Source organism: Podarcis vaucheri, assembly GCF_965113315.1.
Source record: "Podarcis vaucheri genome assembly, chromosome: W".
Classification (NCBI taxonomy): domain Eukaryota; kingdom Metazoa; phylum Chordata; class Lepidosauria; order Squamata; family Lacertidae; genus Podarcis; species Podarcis vaucheri.
In genome coordinates, this window is record NC_138757.1 from 27122351 (window position 1) to 27142039 (window position 19689).

General features: G+C 43.4%; 1 protein-coding gene across 6 annotated transcripts in view; it reads right to left on the minus strand.

Annotated features, from left to right (window-relative positions):
* The window catches only part of LOC309523367 (far upstream element-binding protein 3-like), a 388935-nt gene that overhangs the window by 213851 nt on the left and 155395 nt on the right, over window positions 1-19689 (minus strand). For 5 of the 6 annotated variants that reach the window (XM_082207141.1, XM_082207139.1, XM_082207138.1 and 2 more), the window contains exons 4-6: window positions 16606-16652; window positions 13965-14036; window positions 6535-6592 (exon numbers count right to left, since the gene is read on the minus strand). In XM_082207141.1, the coding sequence (XP_082063267.1) occupies window positions 6535-6592; window positions 13965-14036; window positions 16606-16652 (177 nt within the window). The remainder of the gene's footprint in view (window positions 1-6534; window positions 6593-13964; window positions 14037-16605; window positions 16653-19689) is intronic. The other variant, XM_082207142.1, reaches the window with a different exon arrangement.

The following is a 19689-nucleotide window of genomic DNA, read 5'->3' on the forward strand; positions in this document are numbered from 1 at the left end:
AAAAACATCTTGAAGGTCCCAGGCCACAGAGAGGTTAGGCTGGCCTCAACTAGAGCCAGGGCTTTCTCGGCTGCGGCTCCAATCTGGTGGAACCCTCTATCACAAGAGACTAGGGCCCTGCGGGATTTGACATCTTTCCGCAGGGCCTGCAAGACAGAGCTGTTCCACCAGGCCTTTGGTCAGGGCGCAGCCTGACTCCCTCCTCTGGCAATCTGCACAGAATCTTTGCTTAATGGTTGCCATCAATTTGATTTTAATTAATTTTTATAATGAAATGTTTTTAGAATGTTGCATTATTTTATTGTTGTTAGCCGCCCTGAGCCCGGCTTCGGCTGGGGAGGGCGGGATATAAATAAAATTTATTATTATTATTATTATTATTATTATTATTATTATTAGTGCCCATGTTCTTTTTTATGAATTTTATTAGTATTTTCCACACAACACCACGAAAGATATAAAAAAATAATAATACACAATAATAATACACAAAAATCAACATTCGAAAACTAAAAAACAACAAAAAAAACAAATCCATATCTTACAAGTTAATATTACACTAAAACAACAACAACCAGACATTGACTTCCACCAATCCCACAGCACCTCCTTTATCTCTCATTGTGTCTTCCTGTTTTCTTTATCATCTCTATCCTAACATCTAGATATAAATCCTACTTTCATATCCTTTCATTTCACAAGGTTATTCCAGACTCAGCCAGATTTCTGCCCTTGAACCTTGACTTTTGAGGTATTCATTTAGGCACTCCCATTCTTTTTTTACTTCACTTTTTGGTTTTTGTCTTATTATGTCTGTCAATTTGGCTAATTCTAAGTATTCTGAGAGCTTACATAGCCACTCTCCCCTAGTGGGTAACTGATTCCCTTTCCAGTACTTAGCCACCAGGATTCTTGCTGCAGACATTGTGTATAAGAAAAAATTAATTTTGTCTTTTGGATTATCGTCATTTAAAATTCCTTTTTATTTATTTTTAATAATTTTTATTAAGTTTCATATTACCAAATTAAACACATCAAATCAATTAATCCAAATTATAACAATACATATCATGTAGTCCAATTGTTTTCCAAATTAAATTTTTTGTGGGGGGTACCCATGCTTCTCGATCGGCAGGAGTCCAATCCTCGAATATTTGTGCTGCCTTCATCTTAAGAATGATATTTCCAGTCCCCTCTTCTCAATCCTTGTCGTTACTCATTTTCCTTTTCATTCACCTCCGAATTGCTCCGCAAGTGGGTTGAAAAAAACAGTCTTATTTGTGTTTCTGTGTGGGCTTTGTACTGCTCTCTCGTAAATCGCTCTCATCCAATAATCCAGGCATTTCCGCTCGAGCAAGCAATCACCATTTTGTCGTTCTGATGAAATACAGTCTAAAAGCTCGCTCTTTAACTTTCCCGACCTGTTGCATCGTAAATTAGTCTTTTTCCAGGAGGGCTGCCCCTTCCAGATCGCAATCTCCTTGAAAGTAATAAATCTTTGGCTCGCCCTCCCCAAGACCAAACCTCTGCAACACAGGTCTCGTATCAAATCTCCATTCTTACTGCATCACAAGAGAGCCCTTCCTCTTTCCAAATCCTTCACAGAGTAAAACCTTTAAGTTCAAATTATTCCCCCACAATTCATTTTTAATCCCATTTGCAATTAGTTGCTGTGACGGATCTTCTAAGAGGGAGGGTTATTAGTTAATCACATAGAGCAAAAAAAAAAAAAGTCATCTCCCCCCTTTCAGTTCTGTCGCATTCCATTCCACATACTATGTCTGTAGTACTTTGATGTAATCTTCCGTCTCAGTCTTCTTCATTTCAGTGGTAAAATTATTAGCAGATAAGAACCTCCTGTCTCTCTTGAAGCATGTGCGTTATCTTTCACCAATTTTTTCCTTTTAAGTAACGCAACTAGTTTCGCACGTGGAAGCAGCTTCGGAGGAGTTCCGAGGCCCGCCTAGGGTTGTGCACCCAGTGCCTCGCCCCCTCCTTCTTCCGAACTCGGGGGTGATTTATGGCAACAGCGGGTGAAAACTGCATCTCTCCCCCCTGGAGAGATGAAGGGAGACTGATTTACTCCCCATAATCAGCCTCTAATTACCTCGTGCGGGCTGGATAGATGTTAATATCCGCCATCTTCCAAGACGCCCCTAGCGGCCCCCCTCGTCATTTAAAATTCCTAAAAGGAATGCCTCTGGCCTTTTACTATATGATATTCTTAATATTTTCTTTATTTCTTTGTGGATCATACTCCAAAATTTCCCAATTTCGGGGCATGTCCACCACATATGGTAGAAGGTTCCTTTTTGTATCTTGCATCTCCAGCACTTATTATTATATGTTTTATTCATTTTTGCAAGGCTTTCTGGTGCCAGGTACCACCTGTGATACATTTTCATATAGTTCTCTCTTATTAGGTAACATGCTGTAAAATTTATAATTTTTGTCCATAGTCTTTCCCATTCATTATATTCAATTGGGTGGCCCAGATCTTGTTCCCATTTTTTAATAGCGTCTCCTTTTCCCTCCTTTTCTACTTTCCCATTTTGTAACAGTTTATATATTATTGAGAGTCTGTTGGTTGTTATATAAAATTTCTTTTTCCCATACCAAGATTTTTTTATCAAACCCCTTAAGCTTACTATGCTTCTCAAATATTGTTTTTAATTGGAAATATTCTAACCAATTCACTCCCCTCTCTTTTAATTCTTCAAATTTCTTTACTGTTGGGCAATCTTTTATCTCTTCTACGAGTTCCCTATATGTTAGCCAGCTACCTTTCATATTGCTTCTATGCAAGGCTGATGACTCTATAGGTGATAGCCACCAGGGAGTTTTGGCTGTTACTATTGTTTTATTTCTTTCCCAGACTTCGAATAGGGCCTTTCTTACCAAATGGTTAGTGAATCCTCTATGTGCTTTTATTTTATTGTGACCCAGGTAGCCATGCCACCCGAAAACTTTGTCCCAGCCCTCCAGGGCCAAGATTTTGGTATCTGTCAGTAACATCCAATCTTTCAGCCATGTCATGCATGCAGCCTCAAAATGCAGCTTGAGGTTTGGGACTGTGGACCTGCCCCTTTCTGTAGGCTCCACCAGAACTTTGAACCTTACTCTTGGTTTCTTACCTTGCCAGATAAAATTAGAAAGATCCCTTTGCCAACCTTTAAAACATTTTGTCCTGATAATTACTGGGATCGTCTGGAAAAGGAAGAGCATTTTTGGTAGAACTGACATTTTTATCAAGGATATCCTTTCCCATAAGGACAAGTTCAATTTATTCCATTTATTTAGATGTCCTTTTATTTCCTTCCACTTCTTCACATAGTTATCCTTGTACAAATTGGTATTTTTATTTGTGATCCAGATCCCCAAATACTTAACTTTTGTGGTAATTTTAAGGCCTGTTACTCTTTCCAGTTCTTCCTGTTCTTTTACCCCCATATTTTTCGTTAGTACAGTGGTGCCCCGCAAGACGAATGCCTCGCAAGACAGAAAACTCGCTAGACGAAAGGGTTTTCCGTTTTTTGAGCTGCTTCGCAAGAAGAATTTCCCTATGGGCTTGCTTCGCAAGACGAAAAACGAAAACGTCTTGCAAGTTTGTTTCCTTTTTCTTAACACCGTTAATACAGTTGCGACTTGACTTCGAGGAGCAACTCATAGAACGCGGTGTGGTAGCCTTTTTTGAGGTTTTTGGAGACTTTGGTGATTTCTGAAGCTTTTCCAAAACTCCTTTTAAACTTTTAAAACTTTTTTGGGGGGTTTTGGATTTTGGGTTGGGGTGTTTGGAATTCAAGGACTTGGTGTTGGGGAGGGGTTTGCAAGAATCTGGAAGCTTGTGTGTTTTTTCTGCATTTTTATGATTTTCTGTGACCATTGGGCCACTCTGTTTTTTTAAAAAAATTCTGGATTTGAATTTCTGTGTGGTGGGTGGCTGGGGGAACAGTTGAGGAGGGGTTTGCAAGAATCCGGAAGCTTGTGTGTTTTTTTTCCTGCATTTTTATGATTTTCTGTGACCATTGGGCCACTGCTGTTTTTTAAAAAAATTCTGGATTTGAATTTCTGTGTGGTGGGTGGCTGGGGGAACAGTTGAGGAGGGGGTTCTTCAGCAAGAAGCAAAGAGTGGAAGAGGAACCTTCTTCGAGTTGTCCCCCAGAGCCTTAGAAAATGTACTGTACACTTTGTTGATTTTTAAATGTTTTTCTGTCATGTTTAGAAAGTTAATTTATTGTTCCTTCAATTTCTGAAATGCTCTTTACAGTATGTGTGACTTTAAAGAGCACTTAATAAACTCTTGTTATACCAAATTTGGCTTTGTTTGGACTTTTTTTGACCATAGGAACGCATTAATTGAATTTCAATGCATTCCTATGGGATTTCGTGCTTCGCAAGACGAAAAATTCGCTAGACGAAAATACTCGCGGAACGAATTAATTTCGTCTTGCGAGGCACCACTGTAATTTAGATTTTTCTTTATTTAACTTAAAGCCTGATACTCCTCCATATTCAAACAATTTCTTTAGTGCTTCTGGTATACTTTCTTCTGGGTTTTCTGTAGTAATGATTACATCGTCCACAAATGCTTTAACTTTAAATTGTCTGTTACCTAGACTAATCCCCTTGATTTTTGGGTCCTTTCTTATCGCTATTAGGAGTGTTTCCAGCGTCATAATAAACAAAAGTGGGGATAGAGGGCATCCTTGTCTGGTGCCTCTTTCAATTTGGAATTCTTCAGTTATTTCATTGTTAATTATTAGCTTAGCTTTCTGGTTTTCATATATTGCTTTAATACCATTCGAAATTTTGTTCCCAAGTTTCAAACTTTCCACAGCGTGGACCAGAAAATTCCAGGCCACACTGTCAAAGGCTTTCTCCGCATCTACCAGTAGCATTGCCACCTTCTTGCTAGGTTTCATATCAATATATTCTAGAAGATCAATCACTATTCTTGTATTATTTTTTATCTGTCTCCCTGGTAAGAAGCCATTCTGGTCCCTGCCTATTACTCTGTTCAAGCATTTTTTCAATCTATTTGCTAACACACCTGCGAAAATTTTGTAATCAATATTCAACAGTGAAATTGGCCTGTAGTTCTTTATAATATTTGGGTCCATTCCTTGTTTTGGTAATAAGGTTATCCACGCTTCACGCCAAGAGTCAGGAATTTTACCTTCTTCCATTATCTCATTCATGATCTTTTTAAGTCTAGGGATTATTACTTCTTCTAGTTTCTTGTAATATGTAATCAGTATTCCATCAGGGCCTGGTGATTTCCCAGTTTCCATTTTCCTTATCACCTCTCTTATTTCTTCTGAGCTTATGCACGAGTTTAAATTACTACATTCCTTGCCATCTAGTTCAGGGATTTTGTTTTCTCTTACATACTCTTTAATTTTATTCTCATCTTTGTCTTCCAACTCGTATAATTTTTTATAAAAATTCCTAAACATCATTTTTATTTGGTCCGGGTCTATAATTTCTTTTCCTTGTACAATAATCTTATTTATAACCCTATCCACTTGCTTCTCCTTTGTTAGCCAGGACAACATCCTACCAGGTTTATTTGCCGATTCAAAACACCTTTGTTTTGTCCATTTAATCTTATTTTCTACCTCTTTGTTTATTAAATTATTTAATTGGGATTGTAAAATTTTAATATTCTGGATTATACTGTCTTGTTTTGGATTTTTCAACAGTTCTTTTTCCTTCTCCCTTATGTGTTTATTTATTTCCGTAGTATCCTTTGCTTTATCCTTCCTTATTTTTGCTATTTGTTGTATTCCAATTCCTCTCATATAGGCTTTACTGGTATCCCAAATGATTTTCCTGTCTGTCCCATGTCTCTCATTAATTTCGAAAAATTCCTTCAACAATTCCCTCATTTTATTCACCTTTTGCTCATCTCTCCAAAGTTCATCATTCATCTTCCACCTCCCTCTCATCTTATGTGTATAGTGTATAGTAACTGGATTATGGTCTGAGAGAGATTTATTCAGAATCTCTGCTTTTACCAAGCTCAATGTCAATTTTTTAGAGGCCCAAATTGCGTCTATGCTCCCTCCCAATTTTTTATCTTCAGAAAAATAGGTAATATCCTTTTCAGTGGGATGCTTCAATCTCCAGGTATCGAATAAATTAAGATTATCGGTTAACTGGAAGAACGATAATGGTGCCCATGTTCAAACAAACCCACTTGAGGGGTTTTTTTTAAAAAAAAGAGGACTATGAAGATTTGTCTACATTGGGAAAGGGAGCTAAATGTGCATATATGAAGGAAGCCTTCAGCAGGTCAAACTGCTGAGCTGTTAACCAAGAGACGGCAGGTGGGGGTGGATCTAGTGCATGATGAGTCTACGGCTGGCCGTCTGATCATCTGTGGCAGCTATAAAAATGATAGCAAGCAAACAAACAGAATAAAAAAGTGTAATGGAAAAAGGAAAGAGGAAAGAGGACAGAAGGGAAGGGGTAGAAGCAACCAGTATTATATAAATGTATGTGTGGATTTATTTTTTTAAAAAAACAACTCACTCAATGCTCTCTGGAGTTCCGGTGAGCACGCAGGGTCTCTCCACCAACCCACCACAGTCTACAAAAGACAAAGCAATAAATAAATAAAAGATCAACACATACTGAGCGTCCCATAATTCTCAACCGCCTAGCAGCTTCCAGCTGGTTGGTTACTGGTGATACTGGTGAAGGAGCGTCTCCACCCCCATCGTTCAGCCCGGACACTGAGATCCAGCGCCGAGGGCCTTCTGGCGGTTCCCTCATTGCGAGAAATAAGGTTACAGGGAACCAGAGGGCCTTCTCGGTAGTGGCACCCACCCTGTGGAACACCCTCCCTTCAGATGTGAAGGAAATAAGTAGCTATCCTATCTTTAAAAGACATCTGAAGGCAGCTCTGTTCAGGGAAGTTTTTAATATTTAATGCTGTATTTAATATTTAATGCTTGATTGGGAGCCGCCCAGAGTGGCTGGGGAAACTCAGCCAGATGGGCGGGGTATAAATAATAAATTATATTATTATTATTATTATTATTATTATTATTATTATTATTATTATTATTATTAGATTATACTGTAATGCACTCTATGTGTGGCTGCCCTTGGGCTTGGGTTCAGAAGCTACAGCTGGTACAGAATGGGGCAGCCAGACTGCTGATAGGGAAATCTGGCTGGCAGCATGTGATACCCTTGTACGAAGCCAGGTTTAAAGTCCTTGCATTAATTTGCGAAGCCCTGAAAAGCTTAGGCCCTGAGTACCTCAGGAACCACCTGGAGTGTTGCAGCTGCAGGAGTGTTGTTGGTCATTCCCCAGATTGGTGAGGCAGAAAACAACAGAAAACCGAGCTTTTAGTATCATTGGCTCAGTTTTGTGGAATGCTTTGCCAATAGAGATTCATGGGCCAGGAGTCAGCTTCTGAAGGAGCAGAAGGCAAAGTGACTCCACCTGCTGCTGATCAGCCTTCTTGCTCCTAATGAGAACCACCTGGCTCCAACTTTCTTAAGCAGGGTTTCCAGCCTCAGTCAGTTGCTGGAAACAACATTCGTCGTTCCTGATCAGATCTTGCTGCTTCTTGTGACCTTGGACCCTTGCCTTTCTTGACTCCTGGAACCTTCTGACTATGTGAACTGAGATGCTCCTGATCTTAGGACTGGACTAGACTGGACCTTGTATATGAACTCTGCCTCTAGGCAAGTACCTCACTGAGACTTGGCTGGCTGGTTGGCTGGCTGACTTCTCCCTCCACTGAGCTCTGCCGTGGCTTGGCAGCATGAGACTGCGACATAAATGCCTGCTGAAAACTTTTCTGTCAGGTTTATGCAAGCAATTAAGAAATGTGGAGTTTGGAACTAACAGGGTTAAAACTCACTGGTGTCCTGTATCTGGTTCTGGGAGGAGCTGGGAGGAGCTACATGCCGAGAAGTGCGTCACAGGATGTTGTTCTGACGCTCTTCAGATCTGTCTCTGCAACGGACAGAGAAGCAGCCCAACTTAGAGGCTGCTGGGCGAGTGCTTTTGGGAAAGCACAAAGATGCCGGAAAGTTCCGATGGTGTCTGACTGATTTATTGCTCTGTAAATAAAGCTACTAGAGATTAGAACGGACCGTCTCTGGACCTGATTTATCCCTATTCTCACACGGAAGCAGGACCGTTGCCGCTACTCTGCTATCTTGCCAGGTCATTTTTTCCCAGCAGAGTTCTCACAGGGAAGAGTGACTGGACGGCAATTTATCTTCACTCTAAGAGGTTATGGATGATCCGTGTCTCCTGATAAGTGTGAGAAGGGAGGAAGGCTGCCAGCTTTGAGTTGCTGTGATCTCCTGCCAGGAAGGGCAGTGAGGAATGCTGGTGATCGGAGCCAAGAGCCAAGAGAGACGGCTGCTTCGGAGGAGGTCCAGCTTGATGGCAAACTTGTGAGTACGCTTGAAAGCCCCTGGGGGAGGAGATGGCTGCTGCTCAGGCACAGCAGGGCCATGAAAGCTTCAACATCCCCTTCGAAAGGCTGCATGGGGCCAATTGGGAGGCCTGGAGTAAGAGCATGCACCGCTGGCTGGCAGAGAGGAAGCTGTGGGACTGCACCCAGGCTGATCCAGTCCATGCCCAGTCCAGTGAGAGGTCTGCAGAAGCTTGTGAAGCAGACGTGGCTGCTCTGGAGAGAGAGCAAAGGGTGCTAGCCGTTTTAAGGGCCAGCGTTGATACTTGGCTGTTGCCAAAGCTCCAAGGGAGGAAGCCCGGGGTCGCGTGGCAGGCACTGAAGATGGCATGTCAAGCCTTAGTGGGAGCCACACCAGAGGGGGCTGAGAGTTGCCCAGAGAAAGCCCAAAGTTCAGAGGGGGCTGGAGCTGTTTTGGGAAGCTGTGTCCATGCTTCGACACATCTGTGTGATGGACTGTGTGCTGGAGAGCGGCTGAGAGCTGGGAAGAGGAACGCAGTTGCAGGCTGTTCCTTAGGCAGCAGAGCACCCAATAGTGGGGGTGCAAGCCGATCCAAGAGCTCTGCGAAAGCCAAGGTCTCCAAGAGTTGTTTGTGCTTTGTGGCGTCGTCCAACAGCGCTGGGAAGCATCCGCTAGAGGCCCAGGCTGCCAAGGACACCAGCTGGCGTGGAATGTCAACAAAGCAGGTTCCCAGGGCCGGTGCTCAGCAGAGACGTGGGAAAGCAGCAGGCCACGATAAAGACAAGGCGTCTTATCACCCCACAGCTGCATTCGTATCCCTGGGAAGCAGCGAAAGCCCTAGTCGGGGGAAGGCTGTGGCCATGGCAACCAGGAAGGGCACAGACAGTGGGGGTGCAACCAACGCCATGGCATCTTTGGAAAACAGCCAGAGAGACACTTTTTCTCTGATCATCGATTCAGGAGCTTCGCATTGCCTCGTTAACTCCAGAGAGCTCCTGAGGAACTGCAAGACAGTTAAAACTGCACGCTCTGTCATTTTAGCAGATGGGTCAAAAAGACCACTGACTGAATCTGGGTCTTTGTTTTGCTCTTTTCTAGGTTGTGAAGTGCCAGCTTATTATGTCCCAGAACTCGCCCATTCTCTTTTGAGTGTGTCAGCATTATTGGCTATTGGAATTGATGTCTTATTCTCTAACAATTTGTGCTCTTTTTACAGGGATGGGAAGAAGATCTACAGTGTTGAGAGGAAAGACAGGCTCTTTCTGGTGGAGCTGCCCATCGAAAATGGGGCTGGTGGGAAAATGGGATTGGTGGAAAATGTGGCTAGTGGGTCCATTGATAATGCCCAAGTGCAGTGTGCTAATGTCCCACCACACAATGATTGTATCCATCTGTGGCACAGAAAATTTGGGCACGCAGCGTGGTCGTATGTGCGTAAAGCTGCAGAGAACACAATTGGGTGTAGGTTCAAGGCATGTGACAAATTCCTGGATTGTCAAGCCTGTAAGCAATCAAAGGTTACAACATGCACATACCCCAGGTCAGAGAGAAGGACCAGCAAACCTTTTGAACTGGTCCATGCAGATTTGTCAGGGCCCATGCCCACACCTTCTTTAGCTGGGTCTAAATGGATTCTGATTCTGATTGATGATTTTTCGAGACACACCTGGCTGTTTACGCTTAGATGCAAATCAGAAGCAGCTGCACTGATCAGAGATTGGATCACAGCGGTAGAGCTGCGTTTCTCTACCAGGGTGATTTCCTTTCAATCTGATCGCGGGGGGGAATTCACAGGTTCTGCGCTGCAATCGTTTTTCAGGCAGAAAGGTATCAGTCATCGTTTGACTGCCCCCTACTCTCCGCAACAGAACGGGTTGGCGGAGAGGAAGTTTCGCACTTTACAGGAATCAGCGCATGCTATGTTGGCAGACTCGGGATTGCCACAGCGCTTTTGGGCTGAAAGTTATAAGACAGCATGCTTTGTGCAGAACAGGGTGTTCAATTCAAGTGTAGGAGACACACCGTACTTTCTGCTTCATGGAAAGAAACCGAAGGTGGACTTTCTGCACGTTTTTGGTTCGCAGGCTTGGGTTCTGGTTCCAAAGGCCATGCGCAGAAAGGGTGAGCCAAGGTCTAGGAAGATGATCTTTGTAGGCTATGAGCCGGGTTCAAAGGCGTGGCGTTTCGCATACCCTGCTGGTGACCAGTCTAAGCTGCTTATTAGCGGCAGTGCTGAGTTTTGCGAGCAGAGTGGGTGGAAACGTCTTCACGGAAACCCAGATGTTCTGTTAGACTCAGGTGATGAGGAGGAGGAGGACGAGGCTGAACCTGTTGCTGAGGCACAGAGTCCAGAGCAGGGATCTCCAAGGCAGAGGCCCCAAACCTCTCCAAAAGGGAGTCCCAAGACCCCTCCACAGGTCTCTGTCAAGTCTGAGCCGAGGAGTGAACCATCCTCGCCAGCAGAACCAGCTGTACGCCCAAAACGGCGCAGCAGGTCAGAGGGGGAGGTTTCTGACACAGGAGATGGTAGGGCTGATCCAGGTGAATCAGGCACAGGTCCAGAATTCACTCTGAGGAGGTCAGCTAGGTCAACCAAGGGTAAGCCTCCTGAAAGGTATGAAGCCACTAGTGTTTGGGTTGGTGTGGCTAGGTGTGAGCCTGAATCCTTTGAGGATGTTCAGAAGTTGCCTCAGGAAGAAGCTAGCAAATGGCGTGAGGCGATGCAGAAGGAAATGAACTCAATGGAGTCTCTTGGTGTGTTCTCACTCACTCAGCTGCCGGCTAACCAGCGAGCTGTTAGTTGTAGGTGGATTTACCGCTTGAAACCCACAGAAACGGGAGAACCACAGTACAAAGCGAGATTAGTGGCACGTGGATTCACACAGAAAAAGGGTGTCCACTTCACAGAGGTTTATTCGCCGACCTCAAGAGCGGAGACTTTGAGAATGCTTTTGGCGATAGCAGCACAGAGAGGTTGGAAGGTGAACCATTTTGATGTAGATGTCGCCTACCTGAATTCAGATCTCCAGGAGGAGTTGTACATGCTTCCTCCTCCAGGGTTTGAAGTCAGTGAGCAAGGAGTCGTGTGGCGGTTGCACAAATCCATCTATGGATTACGCCAATCTGCCAGGAATTGGAATATGTGCCTACATGAAGCCTTAGAGGAGCTAGGTTTTAAGAGGTCTGTTGCAGACAGTTGCCTGTACCTGAAGGGGTCAGGAGAGACACAGGAAGTGATTCTTGTCTTTGTTGATGATATCTTAATGATGGCACAGACTAGTGAGCAGGTGAAGAAGTTTGCTAGGGAACTTGGAAAGCGGTTCAAGCTGAAGCAGCTTGGGGATGTCAAATCCTACTTAGGTGTTCAGATAGCGAAGACTGAGGATGGTAGCTTTTTGCTTAGCCAGAAAGGTAAGATTGAACAGTTGCTTGAGAAGTTCAGGATGTCTGATTGTGCAGGTGCCAGGTCACCCATGGAGGCTGGATACGTAAAGGAATTTCAGCAAGTAGAACGCGCTGCGTTTGAAAATACTGAAGTGTTTCAGTCAGCCCTAGGGAGTTTGTTGTACTTGTCTCAGTGGAGCAGACCAGACATTGCGTTTGCTGTCAATCTGCTCAGCAGAGAGGCATCAAACCCCAGTGTGCAAGCCTGGAATGGCATCAAGAGAGTTCTGAGGTATTTGCAGGAAACCAAAGACTTTTGTCTTAGGTTACCAGCTCAAGGAGAAGTAAAGCTGACTTGCTTTGTGGATTCGGATTGGGCTAACTCTGAAGATCGCAAATCAGTGTCAGGGCTAGTGGTGAAGTTTGGGGACTCAGTAGTTGGGTGGAGGTCCCGGAAGCAAAGTCTCATAGCGCTTTCATCTACTGAAGCCAAGTTCAGTGCGCTATCAGATGCTTGCAGAGAGCTGGAGTTCTATGTGTGTTTGGTCAAGGAAATCTGTGAAGAGAATTGTCTACCCGTTGTGGTGCATGAAGACAATCAACCTTGCCTCAAATTGGCTGAGACGGGGCAATTCAAGGCGAGGACCAAACATTTGGACATACGTTTCCGGAATGTATGTCAGAGCGTTCGTGAGGGGCTAGTTGCTCTGAAATACTGTCCCTCAACAAAGAACCTCGCTGATGGTTTCACAAAACCGTTAACCTTCCAGAAGCACAAGGAGTTCTGTGAGGGTCTGTGTATGGGGAAAGCATTGTTGACTGTTGTCTCCAGATGCAGGACAAGAGGGGGTGTGGAGTTTGGAACTAACAGGGTTAAAACTCACTGGTGTCCTGTATCTGGTTCTGGGAGGAGCTGGGAGGAGCTACATGCCGAGAAGTGCGTCACAGGATGTTGTTCTGACGCTCTTCAGATCTGTCTCTGCAACGGACAGAGAAGCAGCCCAACTTAGAGGCTGCTGGGCGAGTGCTTTTGGGAAAGCACAAAGATGCCGGAAAGTTCCGATGGTGTCTGACTGATTTATTGCTCTGTAAATAAAGCTACTAGAGATTAGAACGGACCGTCTCTGGACCTGATTTATCCCTATTCTCACACGGAAGCAGGACCGTTGCCGCTACTCTGCTATCTTGCCAGGTCATTTTTTCCCAGCAGAGTTCTCACAGGGAAGAGTGACTGGACGGCAATTTATCTTCACTCTAAGAAGAAATACCTCTTTCCGCAAGTTACCCTATTTCTGATTTTAACACTTTTATATGGCTTTTATTGTCTAGTTTTATGTTCAATTGGTGTAAACCTTGGATATTTTTAATGAATAACAATATATAATTTTTTTTAAGCATGCACATGGACATACACCATGCCTGGATCTAGAACCAAGACTACCTGTAAAACAGAGAATGGCTTTTGGAGGCAGAGAATTTTGAATTCTATCTCCTGCATAAATAAGCCATAGTGAACTAATTCCACACATATTTCCTTAAGCTTGCAAGTTTCAGTCTTGATATTGTTTTGGGGAAAGGAGTGATGCCAGCCTCATCCTGAAGCTATTCTGAGCAGCAACTCCCCCCCCAAAAAAAAAAAAAAAAAAAAATTGTCTGGCACTGAACAAGTTGGGACCAAAGTTGCTGGATCCACTGTTAGCCCTACTCAAGAGCAGACATCTTGAAAATGACTTGACCTAAAGCAGTCATGTTCTATTTTCTATGGGTCTATTCTGAGTAGGGATAACACTGGATACAACACTGTATCCCCAAAATTGTTCAGGGCTTGATCTATCAGCATAAGTCTTTTAAAGTGGGCTCTATGCTGCCCCCTTTCTTGGGCAGAAAAAGGGTTCTGATTTTGGGACAGGAACGTGGGGCATGTTTTTTGTAAGGACTTATCCCTCTTGTTAAAGGAGAGGGACAAATAAGGGTATAGAGATGGGCCCAAGCAAGAAGCCTTGTGGATAAACACTTTGGGACTCTAAGAGGCTGTTTTACAGAACATTTCTCTCAGCTTTTAAGTTGGTCTGATGGTTTTATATTAGTATACCACTCAAAGACTAGCAACTGTGTTATTTCGATGATGCCTTGGTTCTTCTAGAAAGTGGAGAGTGAGGCAGAAATAGTCTTACCTGGTGCAATCTGAATTTTGCAGCCTGACTCTGCCTGAATCCGGGAAATCTGCTCACCGCCCCGGCCTATAACTAAAACAAAAATTTCAATTGATCAGAATTTAACTGTTGCTCACAGACTAGAAGTTTTGTTTTTTTTATCAAGAGTAAGACCCAAGCAAATACCTGGACTGAAGTTTTGCACACATCTGTGTCGGGAGCAACTGAAAACTTAAGTGTCTTGAAGAACAGGAGGTGGAGATGCCAGCACTCCCAAATCTTTAGTTTAAGTTCTTCACTGTCCCCCACCTGCTTTGGTTATTAAGCGTAACTGAGTTGACACACCTTCAGTCCTAAAAGTTGAGGAAGAGGGGTCAACAAAGAGCTGACCACTTCCCTCCAGCACTGCTAATTCTCATATTCTGCTGGAAGGTTATCCTGCTTGTGGGCTTCCTATTGCAGCACCTGGTTGACTACTGTGAGAACAGGATACTGGACTAGGTGATTATTATTATTATTATTATTATTATTATTATTATTATTATTATTATTATTATTTATTATTTATACCCTGCCCATCTGGCTGGGTTTCTCCAGTCACTCTGGGATGCTCCCAACCTGAATATTAAAAACACAATACAGCATTAATCATTAAAAACTTTCCTAAACAGGGCTGCCTTCAGATGTCTTTTAAAAGTAAGATGGTTGCGTATTTCCTTAACATCTGATGGGAGGGTGTTCCACAGGGTGGGCGCCACTACTGAGAAGGCCCTCTGCCTGGTTCCCTGTAACCTCACTTCTTGCAGTGAGGGAACAGGCAGAAGGCCCACGGCGCTGGATCTCAGTGTCCGGGCTGAATGATGGGGGTGGAGAGGCTCCTTCAGGAATACAGGACCGAGGCCTTTTAGGGCTTTAAAGGTCAGCACCAACACTTTGAATTGTGCTCGGAAACGTACTGGGAGCCAATGCAGGTCTCTCAGGACCAGTGTTATATGGTCCCAGTGGCTATTCCCAGTCACCAGCCTAGCTGCCGCATTCTGGATTAACTGCTGTTTCCCAGTCATCTTCAAAGGTAGCCCCACATAGAGCACATTGCAGTAGTCCAAGCAGGAGATAACTAGAGCATGCACCACTCTGGAGACACAGTCCATGGGCAGGTAGGGTCTCAGCCTGCGTATTAGATGGAGTTGGTAGGCAGTTGCCCTGGACACAGAATTGACCTGCGCCTCCATGTACAGCTGTGAGTCCAAAGTGACTCCCAGGCTGTGGTCCTTCAGGGGCACAGTTATCCTGTTCAGGACCTCGGAGTCCTCCACACCAGCCTGCCCCCTGTCCCCCAAGAACAGTACTTCTGTCTTGTCGGGATTCAACCTCAATCTGTTAGCTGCTATCCATCCTCCAACTGCCTCCAGGCACTCACACAGGGCCTTCACTGCCCTCACTGGTTCTGATTTGTAAGAGGTAGAGCTGGGTATCATCTGCATACTGATGAACACCCAGCCCAAACCCCCTGATGATCTCTCCCAATGGCGTCATGTTAAAAAGCATAGGGGAGAGGACGGAACCCTGAGGTACCCCACAAGTGAGAGCCCAGGGGTCTGAACATTCATCCCCCAACACCACTTTTTGGCCCAGGAGAAAGGAGCAGAACCACTGTATAAGTGCCCCCAACTCCCAGCCCCCCCACAACGGTCCAGAATGATGTTATGGTCAATGGTATCAAAGGCCACTGAGATCCAGCAGAACTAGGAAACAACTCTCACCTTTGTCCCTAGCCCGCCAGAGATCATCAACCAGCGCGACCAAGGCGGTTTCAGTCCCATGATGAGGCCTGAATCCCGATTGGAAGGGATCCAAATGGTCCGCATCCTCCAGGCGTGCTTGGAGTTGTTCAGCAACCACCCACTCAATCATCCAGCAAGCTCTTATGTTCTACTGCCACTGTCAGAGGCAGTGGCTACCAGTTACTGGGACTTGCAAGTAGGGATAGTGCTATTGCACACATGTTCTGCTTGCAGGCTTCTCATAATGTGTGTCTAGTTGGCCACTGTGAGAACTAGATAAGCCTCCCCTTCGGTTCTACTTCCATGGTTTGAAGCAGGATGCCTCTGAATATCAGCTGCTGGGAATCACAAGCAGGGAGAGTATACTAAGCCTGATGGCTTCCCAGAGGCATCGGGTTGGTCAGTGTGAGAACAGAATGCTGGACTAGATGAGCTCCCTTTAGTCAGATCCAGCAGGGCTTCAGTTATGAAGCTGGGACCCTGAGCAGGCAAAGTACATGCTCCATTATCAAGCTGCGCATTCTCCCTGTGAAATGGCTCTTCAGTGGTATATCCTCTCCCCACGCACATATGCCCCACACAATTTCCCCTTCGCTTATCCCCCACAGCACATTACTAGCAAAGTTTGTCATCAAGATCTTTAACTACAGACTGCTGTAGCAGTCAGGAAGTAACTAAATCATCCTCAATTTATTTTAAAGTTCATATGACAAGCATTTCCCCTGAAACTGCCATGTTCTCAGAAGGATTAACAGAAATCTGCAATGCTATGCCGAGCACTACCTATCATAATACAAGTTAGTCTTCCGATGGAAGGAGTGTTCATAGAGGCCCCCTATGCAGCCAAGAGAAAAATTGCCTCAAACTAGAATACTTACTGAATCCAACCATTTTGTCAGGCACTTTGAATTCTTCGGTTATTACCCTGAAGAGAAAAGAAAAGGGGAAGACTTAAAATGACAGGGAGAAATTAATGCCTTTTCCAATAGCATCAACAGTCTCAAAACATTTCAGAAATTATGTTTTAGTTCTCAGAAAGTGAAGTAGGAACTGTCATGACTAAAGTTTTTGAGAGCAGAAACAGGAAAGTGCTGGAATATTCTAGCAGGTTCACTTCTGAAGCAAATATTGTTTTGACTACATAAAGGTCACGCTGAGCCAGGATAAATTCCTATGCTCAGCGAGCTGCTCTCTCCCTCTTTCTTTCACTTGTACAGTGCTTGTAATGAAGTTTGTTGCCTCAGTAAAGTTTTTGCCTTTACTGTGAATCTTTTGACTCTGCGTCATTCTTTGATTCTTCTTTATTGCAAGACACCACTGTCCGTCAGTAACTAGTTAAAACATTCTGGAAAACTGGGCAATGAAGAATGGAGTTTTCAGCTGCTGGCCTCCATCAGCTTCCTAAGAGGATATATGGAGGAGTGACCCCAAACCAGCTAGCCTGTGTCCTGAGCACTGTGCAGAAGGCCCTGTCTGCTCTTGCCCCATCCCTAAATGTGAAGCACATTACAGACACGGGATAGGGTTTTTAAATTTGGTGGGGAACCAACTCTAAAAATGTCCTGGTACCAATGCTGCTGAGTTTACAGTACCAGCTGAAAAGACACTTTGTTGTCCAGTTTCGTGCAGGGATTTGATTTGTATCTGTGAATGCCAGATAGTAAAGGATACATAATGTTATATGAAATTCCAAGGTCAAAATATTTTAATACGTTCTCAGGGCTAATCACCACCCTTAGTGTTGGGGTCATGTGTGTGCACTACAGAAGCTGTCATGCAGTTAAGCTCACTGCAGAAAAAGGCCATTTAGCAGAGCTGTCTTTACTAGGCCACCACCAACATACACTACTACTACTACTACTACTACACACACACGCACATTTATTTTTTAAAACAGATGTACAAGTAGTCTTCTCTGACTAAGTCCAGAGGGGGTTCTTTGCTTCAAAGTTCTTGCTGTGTTAAAGTCCACAGACAAGTCCCTAGTTTACAGTAGTTGCTTGCAAAGATTGGGTTCTAAAGTCTGGCAATTTTCCAACTTCTTCCTCAGATGATCTCATCAAAAAGTCTTTACTCAAATCCACAGGTCCAATAGATATGCTGTAACCTGATCCCTTTATACACAGAGTTACTTCCCAAATCTGCCCAGTAACACAGGTAAGAGTCATAAGATGTATGCAGGTGCATTGTGGGGAATGAGTAATCCCTGCTGATTTAAGGATAAGTAAAATATTCATTAACATAGTGGCATTGACAAAATGAAACATATGCTGACTAGCAGGGCTAAACCTGTTATGTTCAATCCAGTTAAGTTTGATAAAAGCTTCCCAACTCAGAAAAGCCTATGAGTCTAGCCTTGTGACCTGAAACGTGTGTATGTATGTGTTTTATGTTATTTGAGGCATCTGATGAAGACCTGCATTTTAAAAATGAGCTTTAAAATATATATTTGTAAATGTTTGTATCTCTCATTCTCCCATGCCAGGCATAAACCAGCTGGGTGCTCTGGCAGCTGTTTATCTTCCTGTTTAAGGGCCCCTGTTTAAGCAAGTGCCTCAGGGTTGTAAGAGGAAATTACAGGCTAGGAGCAAAAGGTCACACTGACCATACAAATTACAGAATACAATCAAGCTGCAAAGACACAATTAAGAGTTTGTAAATAGTAAGAATTATTGTGCCTCCCATTAAAACTTGAGCCACATTTTCATAAGGTTAAAAAGGGCAAGAGCTAATGGGAACAGCAGCTGGCTGGGAAAACCGAAGAGGCTTCTGGAAACTGTTTTTATTAAATTCCTTTTTACTAAGTTCCTTTCCTTCTAAAAATCTTTCTATGTTATGTATGAAATATATTGACTTAAATGTAATTATGCAAAGGATTTAGAAAGTAAGAAATGTTAGATTTAGAAAGTAAGAAATGTTAGATTCTTATTTCATTGATGGTGTGTGAGAAGGTGAACCCAAGATCTCTTTAAGATAAAATTAGAACCATGCACCATCTGCTTTAGCCATCTGTTTCGCAGTGAATAGGGCAGCAGGGGCCAAAGGTTATCTGGTAATTAAGGTGCCTGGTCGAGGTAAATGTAAGATATGTGGCTACTTGTTTGCCATTTATAGATAGAAGGAAATATAGCTCTTTGTCTCCCATAAAAGGTAATAGGAAATGGGTGTATCTTTTATGATTGGTTCTAGCAAACAGCCAATAGGAATTTCAACCAGGCTGATTGGACAGAGACAGCCAAAGGAGGAGCAAGAGGGCTGGGCTGAGGGAATATAAGTGCTGGACATCAGGGCTGGAAAGGCAGAGCATTGGTAACCATATACCACTGTGTCTCTCATTTATTTGTCTGACAAATTATTATTTTAATTTCTCTATTGCTGCGTTGAATATTTCATTCCAGCTAAGCGTTAACCACAAGCAGGGTGCTACAATTAACTTTGCTTGTTAAAATCTGTTTGCTTATTTGTTTTTAGGCTATAACCTGTATTAGGTTGACCAATAAATTTTGATTCAGCTTGGCTGGCTGCCAATTAAGTAAGTGGTTTACAAAAAAGAATAAAACAATAAAATATCAGCAAAAACTGCAAAAAAGTTATTTAAAACATTCAAAGAATAATTTAAATTGGCAATATGTTAAAAACCAGATTAAAATGCATGTCAACATTCTACATGTCTGGATATGCTTGCCTAAACAAAAATGTTTTCAGCAGGTGCTTAAAAGAATATAGCAAAGGTGCCTCCTTGATGTCAATAGGCAGGGAGTTCTAAATTGTAGGTGTTGCCACATTAAAAGATTGATTTCTTACAGATGCGAAACAAGGAACATGTGGCACCTGTGATATTGGCAGTTCCTGAATTCTAACGGTTTGAATTCTCATTGCAGCTTCAGGGAGACCTTGCAATCAGGAGCAATGATTGCTGGAGTAGACTGACGAGAGTGAGCTTGTGTCTTTTAGAGCCTGAT